Genomic DNA, 20128 nt, shown 5'->3' on the forward strand with positions numbered 1-20128 from the left:
TTTACCTAATGCTTCTTGTATTCCAATGCTAATTTGGTTCCTCTAGGACTCATTTCCACAAAGATGAGAGGGACTGCATGTAAAACACTTGGTGACTCTATCCCCAGTTAGTTGTGGTTGGTAAATAAAGATGCCAACAGCCAGTCATTGTGCAAAAGAGGCATAGGAGGGATTAGGGTTTCTCAGGCTTTGGACCATGAGGAAGAAGAATAACATGCAGGAGAGAGAAAGAAAAGGCCACCTTGGGTTAGCTGAGCCATAATATCATGGTCAATTCTCTGCCTAATGGGTGCTAATAACAGCCTAGATAAACATAGTAGACAGTAATAACTTGGGGTTATGTATAATGAAGTAGATTCTAACAGCATGGAGGGTAAGCAGCTACCCAGGTTTTGTGCTATTTAAGCCATATTAAAATATAAAGGCTGAGTGTGTCTTTCATCCAGGAACTATCCTACCAAAGGCAGACAGAAACCCCGGTAAAAGATGGTAAATATTTAACACTACAGTCTGAAATAGTAATCTTATCTTTTTTTAGAGCTGAGGAGCAAACCCAGGTACTTGAACTTGATAGGTAACTCCTGCATCACTGAACAAAATCAATAACACAGCAATAGTAATGATAACTAAAATAACCTGACATCAGCAATCAGTATTGTTGTGACAGATATGATTATGGGTTTTTGGGAGGATTGTTGAAAAACTTTGCAAACTTGGTTGGAAAAATTCATTGAATAATCAAACCTTGATGAGTTATTCAGTCAGAGCATAAAATATAAAGACCATTAAGTGAAATCTGGACTCTAGATTTGGTTTGATTAGAATTTGCACCTGGAGCAACGACTGCTCCAAAGCCCTCTGTACACAGGTCCATTCAGGACAGAGCTGAACTCCTGGAAGTGCTGGAACAGACTTACAGACCCACAGGAAGGACAAGATCCTGCATGAGACAGCAGGACCAACTACCACCAGAGATAACCAGATGGCTAAAGACAACCACAAGAACCCTACCAACAGAAACCAAGACTATATGGAATCATTGTAAACCAGTTCTTTCATTACAGGAAACCCAGAATATTCCAAAACTTCAGAAAAGCAAGATTTGGATTTAAAATCACATCTCATGATACTGACAGAAGATTTATGAAAGAGATAAATAACTCCCTTAAGAAATATAGGAGTGGGGCAGCCCTGTCTCTCTGAGTGCAGGGGTAGAGCAGGCAGCCATGTGTAGAACAGGTGAACTGAGCCTCAGTGGTGGAATGCCAGGGCTGTATATATGGCAGTAGGGTTTAGGGGTCCCTCCATGATTACTGATTTGGGGGTGATTCCCTCTCTCTGGAATTGGTAGCATAGGCAGCGACCAGATGGTTGACAGTGTCAAACCTTTCTGCAGGCTCTTGGCAGGTAAATCAAAGACACCTTCTGAGGCATCTGTACATTTCAAAGCTAGATGCTCATAACAATAAGGAAAAGAGCTGTGTCAAAGAAGTGCAAGTAGCCTCTTGGCCAATAGGAGACAACTGAGTCTAGAGCAGGAGCATGAGGGCAAGCCATATATTGTTAGCCAAATGTTTTAGTGTTGTGCTTGGAACGGTGGAGCATTCTGGTTCATTCTCCTTTTGTTTTATTAAGTGTATATCTCTGTGCTTCAATCAGTAACAGTCCAGGTTATTGGTGATCCATCATTACATGGAAATGTTTGGTCATGGCTGGAATTCTTCCTCACATCAATTTTCAGTGTTCTTTGAGTGCTCCCCCTGTTTGTGCTTTGCAAAGTTGTAAATGCCATTTGGTTTCAAGATATAGCTAATCTTGCATTTGAGGTATCAGGGAGGAAACCTCATCCAATCCCCAGTTTCAGAAAAATAATTGTTGACATGCTTGTCAACCTTTTGCTACAGCCACTTTTCCTTATTCAGGGGATGTTTGTGGGTCTCTTCTCCATTCATCTTGAGGATCAGCTTGTCTACTGCATATATCTCTTCTCTACTCACTGTACTGCTTTGAGTACCATTGGTTCAACAAAGGGATTGAAATGCACAAACTATTTTCAAACATAGAGAGGAATTGGCCTTATGACATTGAGCTTACCCTTGGCTTTCTTCATCGTAATGCAATCCTACCATATCGGTGGCTGCCTCTTTTATATCCTATTTCCTTTATTCCTCATCAGTGCCAATGAAGCAAAGAGTAATGGAAGAGCATACCTTTTCCAGTTGCACCTCTTTTCCTTGGTGGTCTTTTTAAGCAACAGACTTTTCCATAAGACCATCTACCTGCAGTCAGCTCTGAGCAGCTCATTTTCTGCAGAGAAATTTCCTTCAACATATCCTTCTCCTGCCAAATTGAAAGATGCTGCAAGCCACTGAGTCCTGCTTTCAAAGGGGCAGGTGGAGCTGTGTAAAGGATGTGGCAACTCTCTTCTCTATTTTCCAACCCCTTCAGTGGATGGCAAGACTCACTGCCAAGGACCCTTTGTAAATTCCCTTGTCTTTGAATTGGAATCCTGTTGACTCCCAATATGTGGCTTTTTATCACCGCCCTAAGTCTGGAAGGACCAGAGTTTTCCAGTGTTTTTGTTTTGGCAGTTCCCATCTCCTGTGCCTTCCCTGACTTGAGTATTCTTTCCCCCTTTCCATGTGTCATACTACTTCCTCCTGCCTTCTAGCACTTCAGGATGAATGGGCTTTGTAATTTTAGCTGTTGTATTTTATGAATTTGTTGTGACTGGTTTTATGTGAAGCAAATAAATTGTATGTGAGAGGTAAAGGAGCATCCCAGTTGCTCCCAGTCACTTCCTACAGCCATGACTGTTTTGTTTTCTAGTAACTCAGGCCTGTTTTGTTATCTATTGCTCTGCTGCATGAAAGGAAAGAATGGGGTGGGGGAAATGGAGCAGAGGTGTTGGGATAGATAGACCTCAGCCACACAGGTCAGGTTTTGAGGAGTCATGTTCATTCGACCCTTTGTAGGAGAAACAGATTTTTTTCCCACTGGTACATTTAAAGTTCCCCAGCTACAGGATGGCACCAGTTCTGGATAATTGCCACTGCATCGTAGTGTGCTCAGAGAACCTGAACTTCTTAACTCTAAAGATAAAATATATTGTTGGCAACTGCCAGTTCAGAGTGGTGTTTTAAGGAATACTGTGTGTTTTATATAGGAACTGAGGGAGTAAACTTACTAAACCATCAGACCTGTGATTGGTGATGCTTTCCTGTCATTTTAAGAGTCAACACATGGGGTGAGAGGACAGATGTAAAAAAAAAAAACTTGTACAATTTTGAAATATCACAATTAAATGTGAGCTGTTTTCCCATTAAAAAAGAGTACAGAACACAGGTAAACTGGTAGAAGCCCTCAAAGGAGAAACACAAAAATCCTTAAAGAATTAAATATAGACATTTTTCCTCTTTCTGTTTGGATTCTATCTAAGCTCTACCCCCATGTTACCTGGAGATAGCCAGGTATGCCTATCCCCACAGTTACCTGGTAACAGGCACATAGAACAGGCCCACTATAACAGGGACTTCTTACCCCCCCCCTTATCTTCTTATTCTCTTTTCTCTCTCTTCTCTCTCTCTCTCTCTCTCTCTCTCTCTCTCTCTCTCTCTCTCTCTCTCTCTCTCTCTCTCGGCTCTTGTCCTCTTGTCTTCTCCTCCCTAACCATTCCCTTCCCGTCTCTCTCCAAGTATTCATGGCTGGCCTCTTTACTCTCTCTCTCTCTCTGCTTTTCTCTGCATCTACTACCCCCTTAACTCCCCTCCACATGTCCTAAATAAACTCCATTCTATAGTATACAAACAATTGTGTGGTACTTCAGAGGGAAGGGATGTCTTGGCATGGGCCTACTGAGGCATCCTCATCCCCAACACCTCACAACATACCCCATATAACATATTCTTTTCCTCTTTATCTTTTTATAATCTCATTTGTGCCTTGTGACTTGGATCTAGAAACTCTCTAGGTTTGCATTCCACCGCAGCTACCACAAGAGATCAACACGTGCTAGCTCAGATATGGTAAGCCCCCATTCCTTCCCTTCTGCATGGTCCCAGGGCAGAGTTCTTGAGCTTGGAGCTTCCACTGTGTTTTTCTTGAGGATGGAAAAATTAAAGCTACTTCAGCCTCAGCACTGGCTGTAGTCCTGTTGTAATGCTTATCTTACTGGTTTTTCTTTTCACTTGCTGCCCTTCCTGATCTGCTCCGTAGCTCTGCTCCTTTCACCCTAAAAACTGGGTCCATGGCACTTGTGACCTGCCAGAGGCCTTGTCTGTTACATTTGACACAGTCAAATGGGCCTTTGCTGACCACTCAGTTCCATATTACCTGATACCTGAGTGTGGAATCTCACAAACACACAATGGGCATATTAATTGATAAAGAATTTCTCCAGCCAACAGAAGATCCTCTAATTTCCCGATAGGGCCTGGACAGCTTTATTCTGGGGATTACGTTGTGGACATTTCACAGCCAATGGTCCTTATGAACTGCCTCCTAGTTGACATATGAGATAAAACATCTACTCTTGGGTGACCATACTCCTAGAAGGCTTCTCTCGCTCCCCTCCCCCTCTGGGATCTTGCAGCTCTTTAAGAAACCCCTAGGCCTCTGATAAGGAAGCTTTGACAGTAAGTCTGGGACTTACTGTGTAGCTAGTAGTGGGCTTTCGTGAAGACTTAGGCCTCTAACCTGTCAGACATTTTTGGATATTGAATTATTTTTGGGGTGCCAGTATGAGTAATCCAATAACCCCCTAATGTGTACTTCGATGACTTTGAATGTGGATTTTAAGGGACCTTTACACATACTGCCAACAGTCTGGTAAATGGAAAAAGTCCCTATGGCCAAACATTTACCTATCCATGATCCCACACCCCTCACCTTTCCTCTTGGCCTGCATGTTCACTTTGAGTCACCTAAACCTGCCTGGGAAAAAATGATAACCAACAGATTGGGAAAGGATCTTTGCCAAGCCTACATCTGATGGAGGACTAATATGTAATATATACAAAGAACTCAAAAAGTTAGACACTTGAGAACCAAATAACCCTATTAAAAACTGGATACAATGCTAAAGAAAGAATTCTCAACTGAGGAATACCAAATGGCTGAGAAGCACATGAAGAAATGTTCAACATCCTTAGTCATCATGGAAATGCAAATCAAAACAATCCTGAGTTTCCACCTCATACCAATCAGAATGGCTAAGCACAAAAACTCAGGTGTCAGCAGATGCTGGTGAGGATGTAGGAAAGAGGAACCCTCCTTGTCTATTGGTGGGATTGTAAACTTTTACAACAGGTCTGGAAATCAGTCTGGAAGTTACTCAGAAAATCTGACATAGCACTACCTAAGAATCCACCTATACACCTACTGGACATGTTCCCAAAACATGCTCCAACGTGTAATTAGAACACATGGGCCACTATGTTCATAGCAGCCTTATGTATAATAGCCAGAAGCTGGAGAGAACTCAGATGTCCTTCAAAAGTGGAATGGATACTGAAAAATGTGGCACATTTGCACAAACAATTACTACTTATCTATTAAAAACTACCCAATCATGAAATTCTTAGGCAAATGGCTAGTTTATTAGAAAATGTTTATAATTCCACTTTCAATCAACTTAGAAATATTTTATGCCTACCATTTTATCTGTATAATTTTCCATGAAATAGTAAATTTTAACATTTCTGTATATATTTCCCCAATTTTATCAGAAATATTTCCATGTAAATCTTCAATTTTATCAGAAAACGTTTATAATTCCACTGTCAGTCAACTTAGAAATGTTTTCTACCTACCATTTATCTGTGTAATTTTCCATGATAATCTTTATTTTTAACATATTATTCTATATTTTTCTACAATTTTATCAGAAATATTTTCCACATAAATTTTTAATTCTATCATAAAACAATTCTACTTCCTTTTCAATTAATTTAGTAATATTTTCATATCTACCATTTTACTCTTTAATTTTTTATGAAAATTGTCAATTTTAACCTCTTTTTCTTTTTCCAATTTTATAAAAATATTTTACATGTAAATCTTCAATTTTATCATAAAATGTTTTTACTTCATTTTTCAATAAAAAATTTCCAATTAAAAAAAACCCTGATGAATTCATGAAATTCTCAGGAAAATGGATGGAACTAGAAAATATCATGCTGAGTGACATAATCCAAACACATAAGAACACACAGGATATACACTCACTGAAAATTGAATATTAGATCAGAAACTTGGAATACCCAGGATGTAATTCACATGAGGCTCTAGAACAAGGAAGACCAAAGTGTGGATACTTTGGTTCTTATATGGCGAAACAAAATTCTAATGGTCAGTGTAACAGAGACAAAGTATGGAGCAGGGACTGAAGAAAAGACAGTATAGATACGGCCCAACCTGGGTATCTATCCTATATACAGTTAGCAATCCCAGACACTATTGTGGAGGTCAACAAGTTCTTGCTGACAGGAACCTGATATATCTATCTCCTGAAAGGCTCTGCCAGTTCCTGACAAATACAGAGGTGGATGATCTCAACCAAAAATTGGACTGAGAACAAAGTCCAAAATGGGGGCGCTTGAGAAAGGACCCAAGGAGCTGAATGGGTTTCAGCCCCATAGGAAGAATAACAATATGAAGCAACAAGTACCTCCAGAGCTCCCATGTATTAAACAACTAACTAAAGAGTAACCATGGGTCCAGTTGCATATGTAGGAGAGGATGGCCTGGAGAGACCCTTGGTCTGTGAATTCTTGTTGCCCCAATGTAGGGGAATACCAGGACATTGTAATGAGCATAGGTGGGATAATGACCTGGGTGAGGGGGGATGGGATAGGGAGGTTATGGTGGGGAAACAAGGAAAGAGCATAACATTTCAAATGTAAATAAGGAAAATATCAACAGAGGAGTGGATACCGAATATGTGGTACATTTTCACACTGTAATACTAAACATCTAAACATCTATACTCAACACAATTAGAGAATCTGGAGGAAATGGACAGTTTCCTAGACAGATATCCAACACCAAAACTAAATCAGGATCAAATAGATCAACTAAACAGTCCCATAAGACCTGAAGAAATAAAAAGGGTCATAGAAAGTCTCCCAACCAAAAAAAAAAAAAAAAAAGCACAGGAATAGATGGCTTCAGTGCAGAGTTCTATCAGACCTTCATAGAAGACCTAACACCAATACTCTTCAAACTATTCCACAAAATAGAAACAGAAGGAACTCTACCAAACTCATTCTATGAAGCCACAATTACGCTGATACCAAAACCACACAAAGATCCAAAAAAGAAAGAGAACTTCAGGCCAATTTCTCTTATGAATATTGATGCAAAAATACTTAATAAAATTCTTGCCAACCGAATCCAAGAACACATCAAAATGATCATCCAACATGATCAAGTAGGCTTCATCCCAGGGATGTAGGGATGGTTCAATATAAGGAAATCCATCAATGCAATCCACTACATAAACAAACTCAAAGAAAAAACCATATGATCATCTCATTAGATGCAGAAAAAGCATTTGACAAAATTTAGCATCCTTTCATGCTAAAAGTCTTGGAAAGAACAGGAATTCAAGGCCCATACCTAAACATCATTAAAGCAATATACAGCAAACCGGTAGCCAACATCAAACTAAATGGACAGAAACTTGAAGCAATCCCACTAAAATCAGGGCCTCGACAAGGCTGTCCTCTCTCTCCATATCTTGATACAAATTGGGGATACAAATTTGAAAGGAAGAAGTCAAATTATCACTATTTGCAGATGACATGATAGTCTACTTAAGTGACCTGAAAACCTCCACCAGAGAACTCCTACATCTGATAAACAACTTCAGCAAAGTGGCTGGTTATAAAATCAACTCAAGCAAATCAGTATACTTCCTATACTCAAAGGATAAGCAGGCTGAGAAAGAAGTTAGGGAAATGACACCCTTCAAAATAGCCACAAACAATATAAAGTATCTTGGTGTGACTCTAACCAAACAAGTGAAAGATCTACACAATAAGAACTTCAGGTCTCTGAAGAAGGAAATCGAAGAAGACCTCAGAAAAATGGAAAAATCTGCCATGCTCGTGGATTGGCAGGATTAATATAGTTAAAATGGCCATCTTGCCAAAAGTGATCTACAGATTCAATGCAATCCCCATCAAAATCCCAACTCAGTTCTTCACAGAGTTAGAAAAAGCAATTCTCAAATTCATCTGGAACAACAAAAAACCCAGGAGAGCTAAAACTATTCTCAACAACAAAAGAAATTGTGGGGGAATCAGTATCCCTGACTTCAAGCAATACTACAGAGCAATAGTGTTAAAAACTGCATGGTATTGGCACAGTGACAGACAAGTGGACCAATGGAATAGAATAGAAGATCCAGAAATGAATCCACACACCTATGGTCACTTGATCTTCGACAAAGGAGCCAAAAACATCCAGTGGAAAAAAGATAGCCTTTTCAACAACGGTGCTGGATCAATTGAAGGTCAGCATGCAGAAGAATGCGAATTGATCCATTCTTATCTCCATGTACTAAACTTCACTCCATGTGGATCAAGGACCTCCATGTAAATCCAGACACACTGAAACTAATAGAAAAGAAACTGGGGAAGACCCTTGAGGACATGGGCACAGGGGAAATGTTCCTGAACAGATAACCAATAGCTTATGCTTTAAGATCAAGAATTGACAAATGGGACCTCATAAAATTACAAAGTTTCTGTAAGGCAAAGGACAACGTTAAAAGGACAAAACGGCAACCATCAAATTGGGAAAGGATATTCACCAACCCTACATCTGATAGAGGGCTAATATCCAATATATACAAAGAACTCAAGAAGTTAGACCCCAAGGAACCAAATAACCCTATTAAAAAATTGGGTACAGATCTTAACAAAGAATTTTCACCTGAAGAAATTCGGATGGCCGAGAGGCACCTTAAGAAGTGTTCAACATCATTCGTCATTAGGGAAATGCAGATCAAAACCTCCCTGAGATTTCACCTTACACCAGTCAGAATGGCTAAGGTCAAAAACTAAGGAGACAGCAGGTGTTGGCGAGGATGTGGAGAAAGAGGAACACACCTCCACTGCTGGTGGGGCTGTAAGATGGTACAACCACTGTGGAAATCAGTTTGGAGGTTCCTCAGAAAATAGGACATGAGACTTCCGGAGGACCCTGTTATACCTCTCCTGGGCATATACCCAAAGGATTCCCTGGCATGCCATAAAGACACATGCTCCATTATGTTCATAGCAGCCTTATTTATAATAGCCAGAAGCTGGAAAGAACACAGATGCCCCTCAAAGGAGGAATGGATACAGAAAATGTGGTATATTTACACAATGGAATACTACTCAGCAATTAGAAACAATGAATTCACAAAATTTTTAGGCAAATGGTTTGATCTGGAAAATATCATCCTAAGTGAGGTAGCCCAATCACAAATGAATCCACATGGAATGCAATCTCTGATAAGTGGATATTAATTAACCCAGAAGCCCTGAATACCCAAGGCACAAATTGCATAACAAATGACTCCCATGTAGAAGTATGGAGAGGCTCCTGATCCTGTAAAGGATTGATCTAGCATGGGAAGGGAATATAAGGACAGAGAAAAAGGAGGGAGGTTTATGGCACATATGGGGAGGGGGCATCCGAGAAAGGGGAAATCATTTGGAATGTAAACAAAGAATATAGAAAATAAAAATATATAAAAAAAATAATGGCTTCATGAAATTCATGGACAAATGAATGTATCTCGAAAATATCATCCAGAGTGAGGTAAGTCAGTCACAAAAGAATACACATGGTATGCACTCACTGATCAGTGGATATTAGCCATTCCATATACAGTCTCCAAACCAGAAACTATTGTGGATGTAGGAAGGTGCTTGCTGACAGGAGTCTGATATGGCTGTATTCTGAAAGGCTTTAACAGAGTGTGACAAATACTGAGGCAGATGCTTGCAGTCAGCCATTGGATTGAGTGCTGGGTCCCTGATGAAGGAATTGTAGAAGGCACTGAAGATGCTGAGGGAGGTTTCAGCTCCATGTAGGGAGCCAAAGAGTCAACAGGAAAGACACCCCTAGAGCTATCAGGGTCTGGACCACCAACCAAAGAGTACACATAGAAGGACCCATGGCTCAGGCTCCATATGTGGCATAAGATGGCCTTGTTGGCATCTGTGGGATAACTGGCCCTTAGGCCTGAAAGTGTTCCATACCCCAGGGTAGTGGAATGCCAGGGCAGGGAGAGAGGAGTGGGTGGGTGGTTATGCAAGCACCCTTGTAGAGGCATGGGGAGAGGTATGGATTAGAGGGATTCTAAAGGGGACACCTGGAAAGGAGAAACCTTTGAAATGTAAATTAAGAAAATATCCATAAAAAGGATATACATACATGCTTCTTCAGCAAATAATCAAGTTGGTATTCCTGCAAAGTATGGTAAGTACACAAATTCTGAGTAATATTTATTTTCATAGCATTGCATTCATAAACTTTTGCCATGTTAGACCTCAGTTAATAAATTCCCAAATAAGCAACTAATTTAAATGAAAATAAAATGTTTTAAAGCTGGAATTCTTTGAAGTAAATTGGAATTTGGTGACAATATATAACAAAACAGTAATAAAAGTAGCAAATATTTGATGACTCAAGACTCCATGATTCTAGGCTGAGGGATGACTCTCAAAAGTGGAGAGATTAATAGTGCTGCATTGATTAGGTAGAGGTCCTAAGATCAGTTCCTAGGACCCAAAGCAGAAAGTTTACAGCTACATGCAGTTGCATATACCTCAGAATAAATACACTATTCAGCCCTCTGAAGGCACTACAAACAGAAATGTATACACACCACCACCACTACCACAATCACCACCTGTTGCTACTACTAGTATTAGTAACACTATGTTTAAAAAAAATCATCAACACAATTCTACAACAGGATTTATTCTATAACCACACTCAGTTATACAGATACTGAAAATAGGAACAATAAACATCAGTGTTTATATATTTAAAAGTTTTGAAAACTTATTCCCATGGGAACATCCCTGGAGGGAAACCAGCCATTTTCTCCTGGAATACTTTATCAAAGACTTCAGCTTGGGCCACCGTGAAGTGATTCTTCCAGTCCCCAGTTGTACCTAGAAAATGTGAAGCAGCTACATAGGTGACTTAATAATGGTCATAACACTGCTCTAGCTCCTGTCATCAAATGCTCTCACACAAAGTTATTAAATCAAACTACCACTTTGTGCATAAACCTCATTAAGCCCTGAAATCTTATATACAGACTTCTCCCTCTGTGGAAATTATATCCCATCTTTTCCTCTCCCTACCTATATGCTACACAATCTGACAGCAGCAACACTGGCTTGACTTTTTATATATCTAGATTATTGCTGCTTCCCATCAAACATGTTCCCATCACGCTAACCAACTCAACAGTGTTTATCAAGAGCAATGATCCTAACGAACTTCAATTGTTCTGTCTACATTTTAGTATTTACTTATAGAAGTTCTTCAGTGTAGGCTAGCAACTTTTAATTAATATCTTAAAATACTTTCTACTTATGTTTATATGTGGATTCACTTGAGTGTTGCAGATATACTCAGTTATGAGCAGCATTTCAGGTGTCTTGATCTTCCCAGTAGATATAAGGGAACCAACCACTCCCAGCTGAGAACATTGCAGGACTTCTCTTTCACTCACTCATAGTGTTTTGTGATGCATGAAGATCTGTATAATACCAGTTCCTGTCCTTTGCAGCACTGTATCCTCTGACCATACATTGGTTTTCACCACTCCATTCCAGACGGTCTTTAGTTTGAGCCTTAGAAATTGTCCAACTATTCATGGTGTGTTGCGTCTTCCTACGCGGGAGAGGGCTACTATCTTTCATATAATTACATCTTGCTCTTTGTCTCCTTATTAATCACATTGTAACCTTCTCATTATATCTTTCCTCCATTTACCTCTCAGCTGGTGCCACCCTTGCTTTATGTCCTAGCTGTGGCATTGCCAAGTGTTCCATGCATTTCTGCTTTGAATATACACACAGAATATGCATCTAAAATATTTAAAAAGAAAGTGTTTCTGAATTTACTAAATGTTTCATTTTGCAAAGAGTGCGAGACATGTAGGTTATACTGAGTGTGGGATATTTTCTTAAGTATTTGTAAATGAATACTCGAGAAAGGTAGAGGCATGACTTCTATTTTGCTGATGGTGAAAAATTAGTCTTTGAGATGTTACCCAGTGTGATAGTGATGGATGTGTATTGAATCCAAAATATTGTCAATAGAAGTCATGCTTTTTTAATCACATTACTTTCTTTCTATACCATCACATGAGTTAATTTAAATTTAGCCAGGTCTACATTAAAGAAAATTTGGAGAATTCATAAAAATATAAACCACTGATACAGTATAATCAAATAATACAACATTAATTGATATAAGTATAAAAGTGGCTAATAATATGGGTATCTATTAATATTCATTGCTACTCTCAGGTTCCTTATTTTCTTCATTATTAGAACATATTATCTTATTGTTTTCCACAGCATACCTGGATCCTGATAAGCTAGTCCAGAGAGAGCTTGTATTATAAGAAACTCAACAAATCTGAAATGTCTTCTCAATGAAATAAATCAGTACATCTGAGAAAACCACCTCTTTGGAGGTACACAAATGGAGTTCTAATTCAGCTATGTCAAAATTCTGTGCAGCTTGTAAAAGTACATTTATTTTCATTCCTACTTTCCAAAAATATTTCCAAACTCTTGTGTGTCAGATGGTAGGATAACCTTAACAAGTGGTGTTTGTGTGGGAGTGTATGGGAATTCCAGGGTTGGAAGGCAGGGGAAGGTGGGGGAGAACTCTCAAAGAGGCAGGGGAGGGGGGGTAGAATTAGGGGGTTTCAGAGGGCAGACCTGGAAATGAGATAACATTTGGAATGTAAATAAGGAAAATAACCATCAAAATAGAAAAAAATTACAAAAAGAAAGAAAAGGAACTTCCTCATAGTTCTTAAGACTAGAGTTCTCACACCAGGGTGTTGTCTAGATTTTTATCTTTGTTTTTTTTTGTTTGTTTGTTTGTTTTGTTTTGTTTTGTTTTGCTTTGTTTTGACTGCAGATGGCCTGCTTCTTTTCTGTCCTTAGGTCATCTTCCCTTTGTGTCTCTGATTAACATCTTCTGAAGATACCAGTTAAAATGATTAATGACCCAAGTATTGTAACCAGTAAACATACACTGTGAAGTAATGAGGACTGGGACTTTTGAGGTTTGCCAGAAGATATTTCCTACACATGTCTTGATTGTGTAATTGCATTCATGAATTTCCTGTCAACCAAACAGTGGCTGAATGAGGGTGAATAGATGTATTTCCTGCAGTGTCTAACTATGGACTTACAATGACTATAATTGCATTTGGAAAAGGATTACTTGGAGGTTAAATCCAGAGTCATCTTACCGACTTGACTGATTGTGTCTCTAGGGTAAAGCTGACAGAGCAGTTCTACAGGGGCAATAAAAGATATTTTACTTGTGTATTAAGAGAAGAACCATTAAAGGATATGGGAAAATAGGTGTAATGAATTCCTCCTGGATAAGGCAAGCCTCACACTTAATATAGCTTTTTAAGCTTTATGATTTAGGGAATTCGGTTATTTATTGGTAAATAATGAAATTGGTTTTAGTCTTTTTCTTAGATTTTCTTATCATTTATAATTAAAATTGTCACCAATATGATAGAGGAATTGAGAAGACAAATATTATCTTTATATACTTTTACTTTCAAAATTGTTTCCAGACATATCCATTTTATCACCCTCTATAAAGAAGTAATGAAGCAAGTGGGTAGTGGGATTAAATACAATCTGGTAACTACTTTGACTTCATTTCATCTGTGAAAACTCCTGATATCCTTATATTGTTACTATCTTAATCTCACTCTCTGGGGTTGAGGAGGTCTGAATGTAAAGTGTGAAACATTTTAATTATTGGTAAAAGGAAATTAAACCCATAAATCTTGACTTTATTCATTTATATCCATGTTTTTATTAATTGTTAAATATCTGATGACTGACACCTTTTATCTTCCCCTCTGAGTTCCATCTATCATTACCTAATTAGATCTGGGTGAGGTACAAGGTTTGACTCATTTTGGCAAAGTCACTCCTTAACTGTACATTTATGAAACCACACAGACAATCTGCTTCCAGATTAGAGAGAGGTGACACTGGAAAGGAGAGGATTGAAATTCCTCTTCTAGGAGATATAATTCTGAAAGATGAAAGGGGTCATGAAATTAAAGTAGCATAAACTTGACAAATAGTATGTATATTTGGAAGAGATTCAAACTAAATGTGGTCTCATACTAGAATAATCTTACTGCAAAAGCAGAAATAATAGTTGTCCTTATAGAATTTTGTTTAAATTCTCTTCCATCTGCTCTGATATTTTTCTGCTAAATCTGTTCCTTGTCATGTCCTTATTCTTTTGCTATTAACAGAGCTACTTCATTCCTTTAAGTATTTAATGACATGGACTTATGTTCATATACTTTTTTACCTTGACAAGTATCATCAGATTTTAAAACTACAGAATTTTCTAGTCCTTTTGAGGGTCTACTCTTGGCCTGTTCAGCATCTTTCCCAGCTGTTAATGTAATTTTTATGGTTCTATGGTTATCACCTAAGATAAATCTTTGGTCTACTGCAATACATTTTTTTTTTATATTTTAGAGTTGACAATTATGTTACAGGGAACTTTGCAATGCCTTATAGTAACATGAATATTTTACTCATTTTTTCTTCATTGAAGTTATTAGATATGACCATATCCAATCCCAAGAAATCTCTCAGAATAAATCAACCTTTCAGAGTGTCTGAAGCCCACATCTTGTCCATAAAAAGATTCTCCTCCAATGACTATGAGAAGCTATCAGTGATGAACACTGAGTCTCACCGTATTGCCAACAACCTCTTAGAGATTCATTGGCACCACAACTCTTTCACATGTTCTGACATATTCTGGAGGTAGATAATCTCTTTACCTTTTCTCATAAGGTTTATGTCATTAGTACTGAAATCATTCTTGGCAAGACTAAAATTGGACATGTTGTTTTCTTTCATGGCTTGGAAGGAGCTGTACTTGAGGACCATTTCCAGTTCATCTGGCCCTAATTTTTTCCCTAGGAAGTCACAGATCTTCTTTATGGTTCCCTTTGTATCCTAAAAGAAGATGAAACAGAAATGAGGATTATAAACAAAGATCACTGAGAGAACAGGTGCAAAGAAGGGATCTGTAGATTGGGGGTGAGAAAAGGGATATGCAGAAAAGGCATCAGAAAACGAGAGAGGATGAATGGGGTTTGGACAAGAAAAGGCAATGGAACAAAGGGAGGAAGGGCTCACACATACATTTATATATTGATTGGGCTTGCCATGTGGCTTATCTCTGGTCCCTAAAAGACAGAGTCTGTGGTTTCATTTCAGGGTAGAGAAAATATTAGACACAGTGTCTCATAGAATTGAGCCTTCACAGGACCATCTCCTCTCATTGATGTCCGAAATGGTTGTCTTCTATATATTTAGCTGGATCAGTGGGTCCCTCCATGTGTACTCTTTGGTTCATGGTTAAGTCCCTAAGATTGGTGTAGGTACTGGTTGGTACATATTATTGTTCCTTCTGCGGAGCTGCACACCTCTTCAGCTATTTGAGCAGCACTTGAGCTGCTCCATTGGAGAAACTATTCTCTTTCTATTGGTTGGCTGTGAGCCATGGATGTTTTAATCCACTTTCTGATAAGGATCAAAGTATCCACACTTTTGTCTTGATCTTGAGCTTCATGTGGTCTGTGAGTTCTATCTTGAGTATTCTGAGCTTTTAGGCTAATATCCACTTATCAGTGATTGCATACCATGTGTTTTGCTTTGTGATTGTGTTACCTCTCTCAGGATGATAGTTTTTAGCTCCATCCATTTGCTTAAGAATTTCATGAATTCATTGTTTTTAATAGCTGAGTAGTACTCCTTGGGTACATGTACCAAATTTTCTGTATCCATGCATCTCTTGAGTAACATCTGGCTTCATTCCTGCTTCTAGCTCTTATAAATAACGCTGCTTTGAACATAGTGGAGCCTGTGTCTTTATTACAGGTTGGAGTATCTTCTGGGTATATGCCCAGGAGTAGTATAGCTGGCTCCTCAGGTAGAGCTATGTCCAATTTTCTGAGGAACTCCCCAAAATGATTGCCAGAATGGTTTTACCAGCTTGCAGTCACACCAGCAATGGAAGAGTGTTCATCTTTTTTTCACATCCTCTCCAGAATTTGTTGTCCCTGAGTTTTTTTTTAAATTTTTTGTTTTTGCTTTTGTTTTTTGAGACAGGGTTTCTGCGTGTAGCCCTGGCTGTCCTGGAACTCACTCTGTAGATCAGGCTGACCTTGGACTCAGAAATCTGTCTGCTTCTGCTTCCCAAGTGCTGGGATTAAAGGCATGTGACACCACTGCTCAGCCATCCCCCGAGTTTTTGATCTTGGCCATTCTGACTGGTGTGAGGTAGAATATCAGGCTTATTTTGATTTACATTTCCCTGATTATTAAGAATGTTGAACATTTCTTTAGGTGTTTCTGAGCCATCTGTTACTCCTCAGTTGAGAATTTTTTATTTACCTCTGTACCTATTTTTAATTGGGTTATTTGGTTTTCTGGAGTCTAACTTCTGGAGTTCTTTGTTTATATTGAATATTAGTCCTCTGCTGGAAGTAGGATTGGTAAAGATCTTTTCACAATCTGTTGGTGGATGTTTTGTCCTATTAGCAGTGTCCTTTGCCTTACAAAAGCTTTGTAATTTTATGAGGTCCCATTTGTCAATTCTTGATCTTAGAGCATAAGATATTGGTGTTCTGTTTAGCAAATTTTCCCCTGTGTCCATGTGCTCCAGGTTCATAAAAGCAATATAAAGAAAACCAGTAAACAACATCAAACTAAATGGAGAGAAACTTGAAGCAATTCTACTGAAATCAGGGACTAGTCAAGGCTGTCCACTCTCCCCCTACCTATTCAATCTAGTACTCAATGTCCTAGCCAGAACAATTAGGCAAGAATAGAAGGTCAAAGAATTATAATTGGAAAGGAAGAAGACAAACTGTCACTATTTGCACATGATATGATATGATAGTATACTTAAGTGACCCTAAAAATTCCACCAGAGAACTCATAAACCTGCTAAACAACTTCAGCAAAGTGGATGGATATAAAAATGAACTCAAACAAATAAGTAGCCTTCCTATTCTTAAAGTATAAAAAGGCTGAGAAAGAATTTAGCGAAATGACATCCTTCACAATAGCCACAAATGATATAAAAAACTTGATGTGACTTTAATCAAGCAAGTGAAAGATCTGTATGACAAGATTTTCAAGTTGCTGAAGAAAGAAATTAAAGATCTCAGAAAGCCAGGCAGTGGCGGTGCACAATTTTATTCCCAGCACTTAGGAGGGAGAGACAGGCAGATTTCTGAGTCTGAGACAGCTTGGTCTTAAAAGTGAGTTCCAGGATAGCCAGGGTTACACAAAGAAACCCTGTTTTGGAAAAAATAAGATCTCAGAAGATGGAAAGTTCTCTCATGCACATGGATTGGTAGGGCTAATATAGTAAAAATGACCATCTTGCCTAAAGTAATCTAGAGATCTACTGCAATCCCTATCAAAATTTGAACTCAATTCTTCATAGAGTCAGAATGAGCAATTTCAAAATTTATCTAGAATAACAAAAAACCCAGGATAGCAAAAAGTATACTTAAGAATAAAAGAACTTCTGGTGGACTCCACATCCCTGACATCAAGCTATACTACAGAGCAATAGTGATAAAAACTGCATGATGTTGGCACAGGGACTGGCAGGTAGATCAATGGAATAGAAATGAAGACCCAGAAATGAACCCTCCCACCTATGGTCACTTGATCTTTGACAAAGCAACTAAAACAATTCACTGGATAAAAGACAGCATTTTCAACAAATGGTGCTGAGTCAACTGCCAGTCAAAATGTAGAAGGATGCAAATTGATCGATTCTTATTTCCCTGTACAAAGCTCTAGTCCAAGTAGATCAACACCATCCACATAAAACAAGATACACTGAATCTAATAGATTTTATCTTTTTCCTTTTTTAAAAAAATTATGTTCTTTTATTTAAAAAGGAAGTAAAAGCATTTTATGATTAAATTGAATATTTATGTGGATAAGATTTCTGATAAAATAGAAGAGATATATCAAAAAACATGTTAAATTTCACAATTCATGGACAATTAAAGAGTAAAGTGGTAGACTTTAAGAAAACTGCTAAATTAATTGAAAAATAATATAGAAATATTTTATGATAGAATTGAAGATTAATGTGTTAAAACTGTGCCTCACTATGGAGTTTTGTCTTTGTGGATGGAACTTGCTTTGGAGACCAATATACTTTAAGCTCGCAGAGATCCAAGATCCATCTATCTGGCTTTTTCCTTACAAGTGCTGGGATTGAAAGTATGTACAACCACTCCTAATGTGCCCTGTGATGTTTAAAGAAACTTATAGCAATGCTGCTAGACAATGATCAAGGAGAATGAAGGAATGTGCACAAAGACCTCAACATATTATTTTTGTGCTGGATAAAACTGTTTATTTAGCCTTTTTGAGAACAATAGAGCTTTGTGACAGTTTCATAAAAATGTTCTCACTATTACATGGTGGTACTTCTGAGAGATTTTGTTTTGAGTAAGCATCTCAGGTTGCAGCTTAACTGGGTATCACATTCATATTTTTTTCTGTCTCAGATATCCAACTGTTGCAATAATATCTTTGTACTACCACAGTTAGTTTAATCCTAGAAGATAGTCATTAAAAAGCAAAATCTTAGATCACCAAAAAATTGTGCTTTAAATCCTAGTCATCCTCTTGGGGCCATGAGAATTTATGGGTTTAAAACATTCTTTTGCATATTTATCACAGTTCAAATTAATATTTCATATGAAGGTAAACAATCATGTCAATAACTGAAAAGAATGGGCTAAATGCTCAGAAAGGAGAATTATGGGAGTCAGCACTATTGTGCAGCAGATAGTTAATTAGTGACCCTTTCTAGGAAAAACTGAACTTCATGATGACTAAGTAAAAGATTCTATGTATGGGAAAAAGAATGTGATGAAAGGTTTTATTTTTACATGTTCTACTTACTTCCTGAGATAAAACATTAAGGGCTCAAATATTTTGTAAATAATTTCATCTTTCAGTTTTTGTTTAGTTTCACTTTAGTTTTTTAAATAAGTATTTTTCTCCATCCCTTAAGGTCAGCAATATGTTAATATCAGACCATCACCTTTCCCTCTCCTTTTCCAGATCCCATGATCAAGTCTCATCGTCATCTCTGCAGAACAAAACCTGTGAGAGCACTTCCCTTTTCTAATGGATTTAAAGATCTTTCCCTTCTTAAATTTCTCGCTCCACTCATTGTATTATCCCAGATCCCAAATTCAGCAGTCCATGGGAGCTCACAGACTACTCTGGCCAGGGAAACATATAGAGTAATAGCAGATAGATCTTCACCTTTCCCAATGTGTCTCAATGTCCAAGTCTTATACTTATCTCTATATCAGAAGAGCAAACTTTGTGGGGTGAGTTGCTTTTTCCCAGCCTTCAATTCCAGAATGCATTCCTGAGGAAGCCACAGCACATTATGAGAAGAAGAAATTATGTTACACCATCAGATCTTCAGCTCTCCCTCCATTCTTCAAATCCAATCCATGAGTCTCATCCCCACCTTCTTATTAAGCATTCTGATGTGGCCTCTCTCTACTACCTGGTCCCATTCCCAGGAAATTGACTAAGCAGATCTTGGTGGAACACCCTGCTTTTGTCCTTCTTGTGAAGTCTCTCTGCTGAGGCCAGACAATCTCTATTCCTGACTCTCAGGTCCCCAACCCATAAACGCATCTAACCATGTACCTCAATGTAATTCTTACAGGCTACATAAAGCCACCTCATTCTTCTAATAACCAGAGTGAAACAGAAGCCTTGGAACAAAACTCCTATGCAATAAAGA

At 38.2% G+C, this 20128-nt stretch overlaps 1 protein-coding gene and 1 pseudogene across 1 annotated transcript in view; one reads left to right on the top strand and one right to left on the bottom strand.

The window, feature by feature from the left end:
* Positions 1 to 366: 366 nt before the first annotated feature.
* On the top strand, positions 367 to 2250 carry LOC127667671 (etoposide-induced protein 2.4 homolog; annotated as a pseudogene).
* An 8768-nt stretch (positions 2251 to 11018) lies between these two features.
* The window catches only part of LOC127674798 (bile salt sulfotransferase 2-like), a 41266-nt gene continuing 32156 nt past the window's right edge, over positions 11019 to 20128 (bottom strand). The window contains exons 6-7 of the mRNA XM_052170526.1: positions 15095 to 15272; positions 11019 to 11177 (exon numbers count right to left, since the gene is read on the bottom strand). Of these exons, the coding sequence (XP_052026486.1) occupies positions 11065 to 11177; positions 15095 to 15272 (291 nt within the window). The 3' untranslated portion in view covers positions 11019 to 11064. The remainder of the gene's footprint in view (positions 11178 to 15094; positions 15273 to 20128) is intronic.

This window comes from Apodemus sylvaticus, chromosome 1, assembly GCF_947179515.1.
Source record: "Apodemus sylvaticus chromosome 1, mApoSyl1.1, whole genome shotgun sequence".
NCBI classification, from domain to species: domain Eukaryota; kingdom Metazoa; phylum Chordata; class Mammalia; order Rodentia; family Muridae; genus Apodemus; species Apodemus sylvaticus.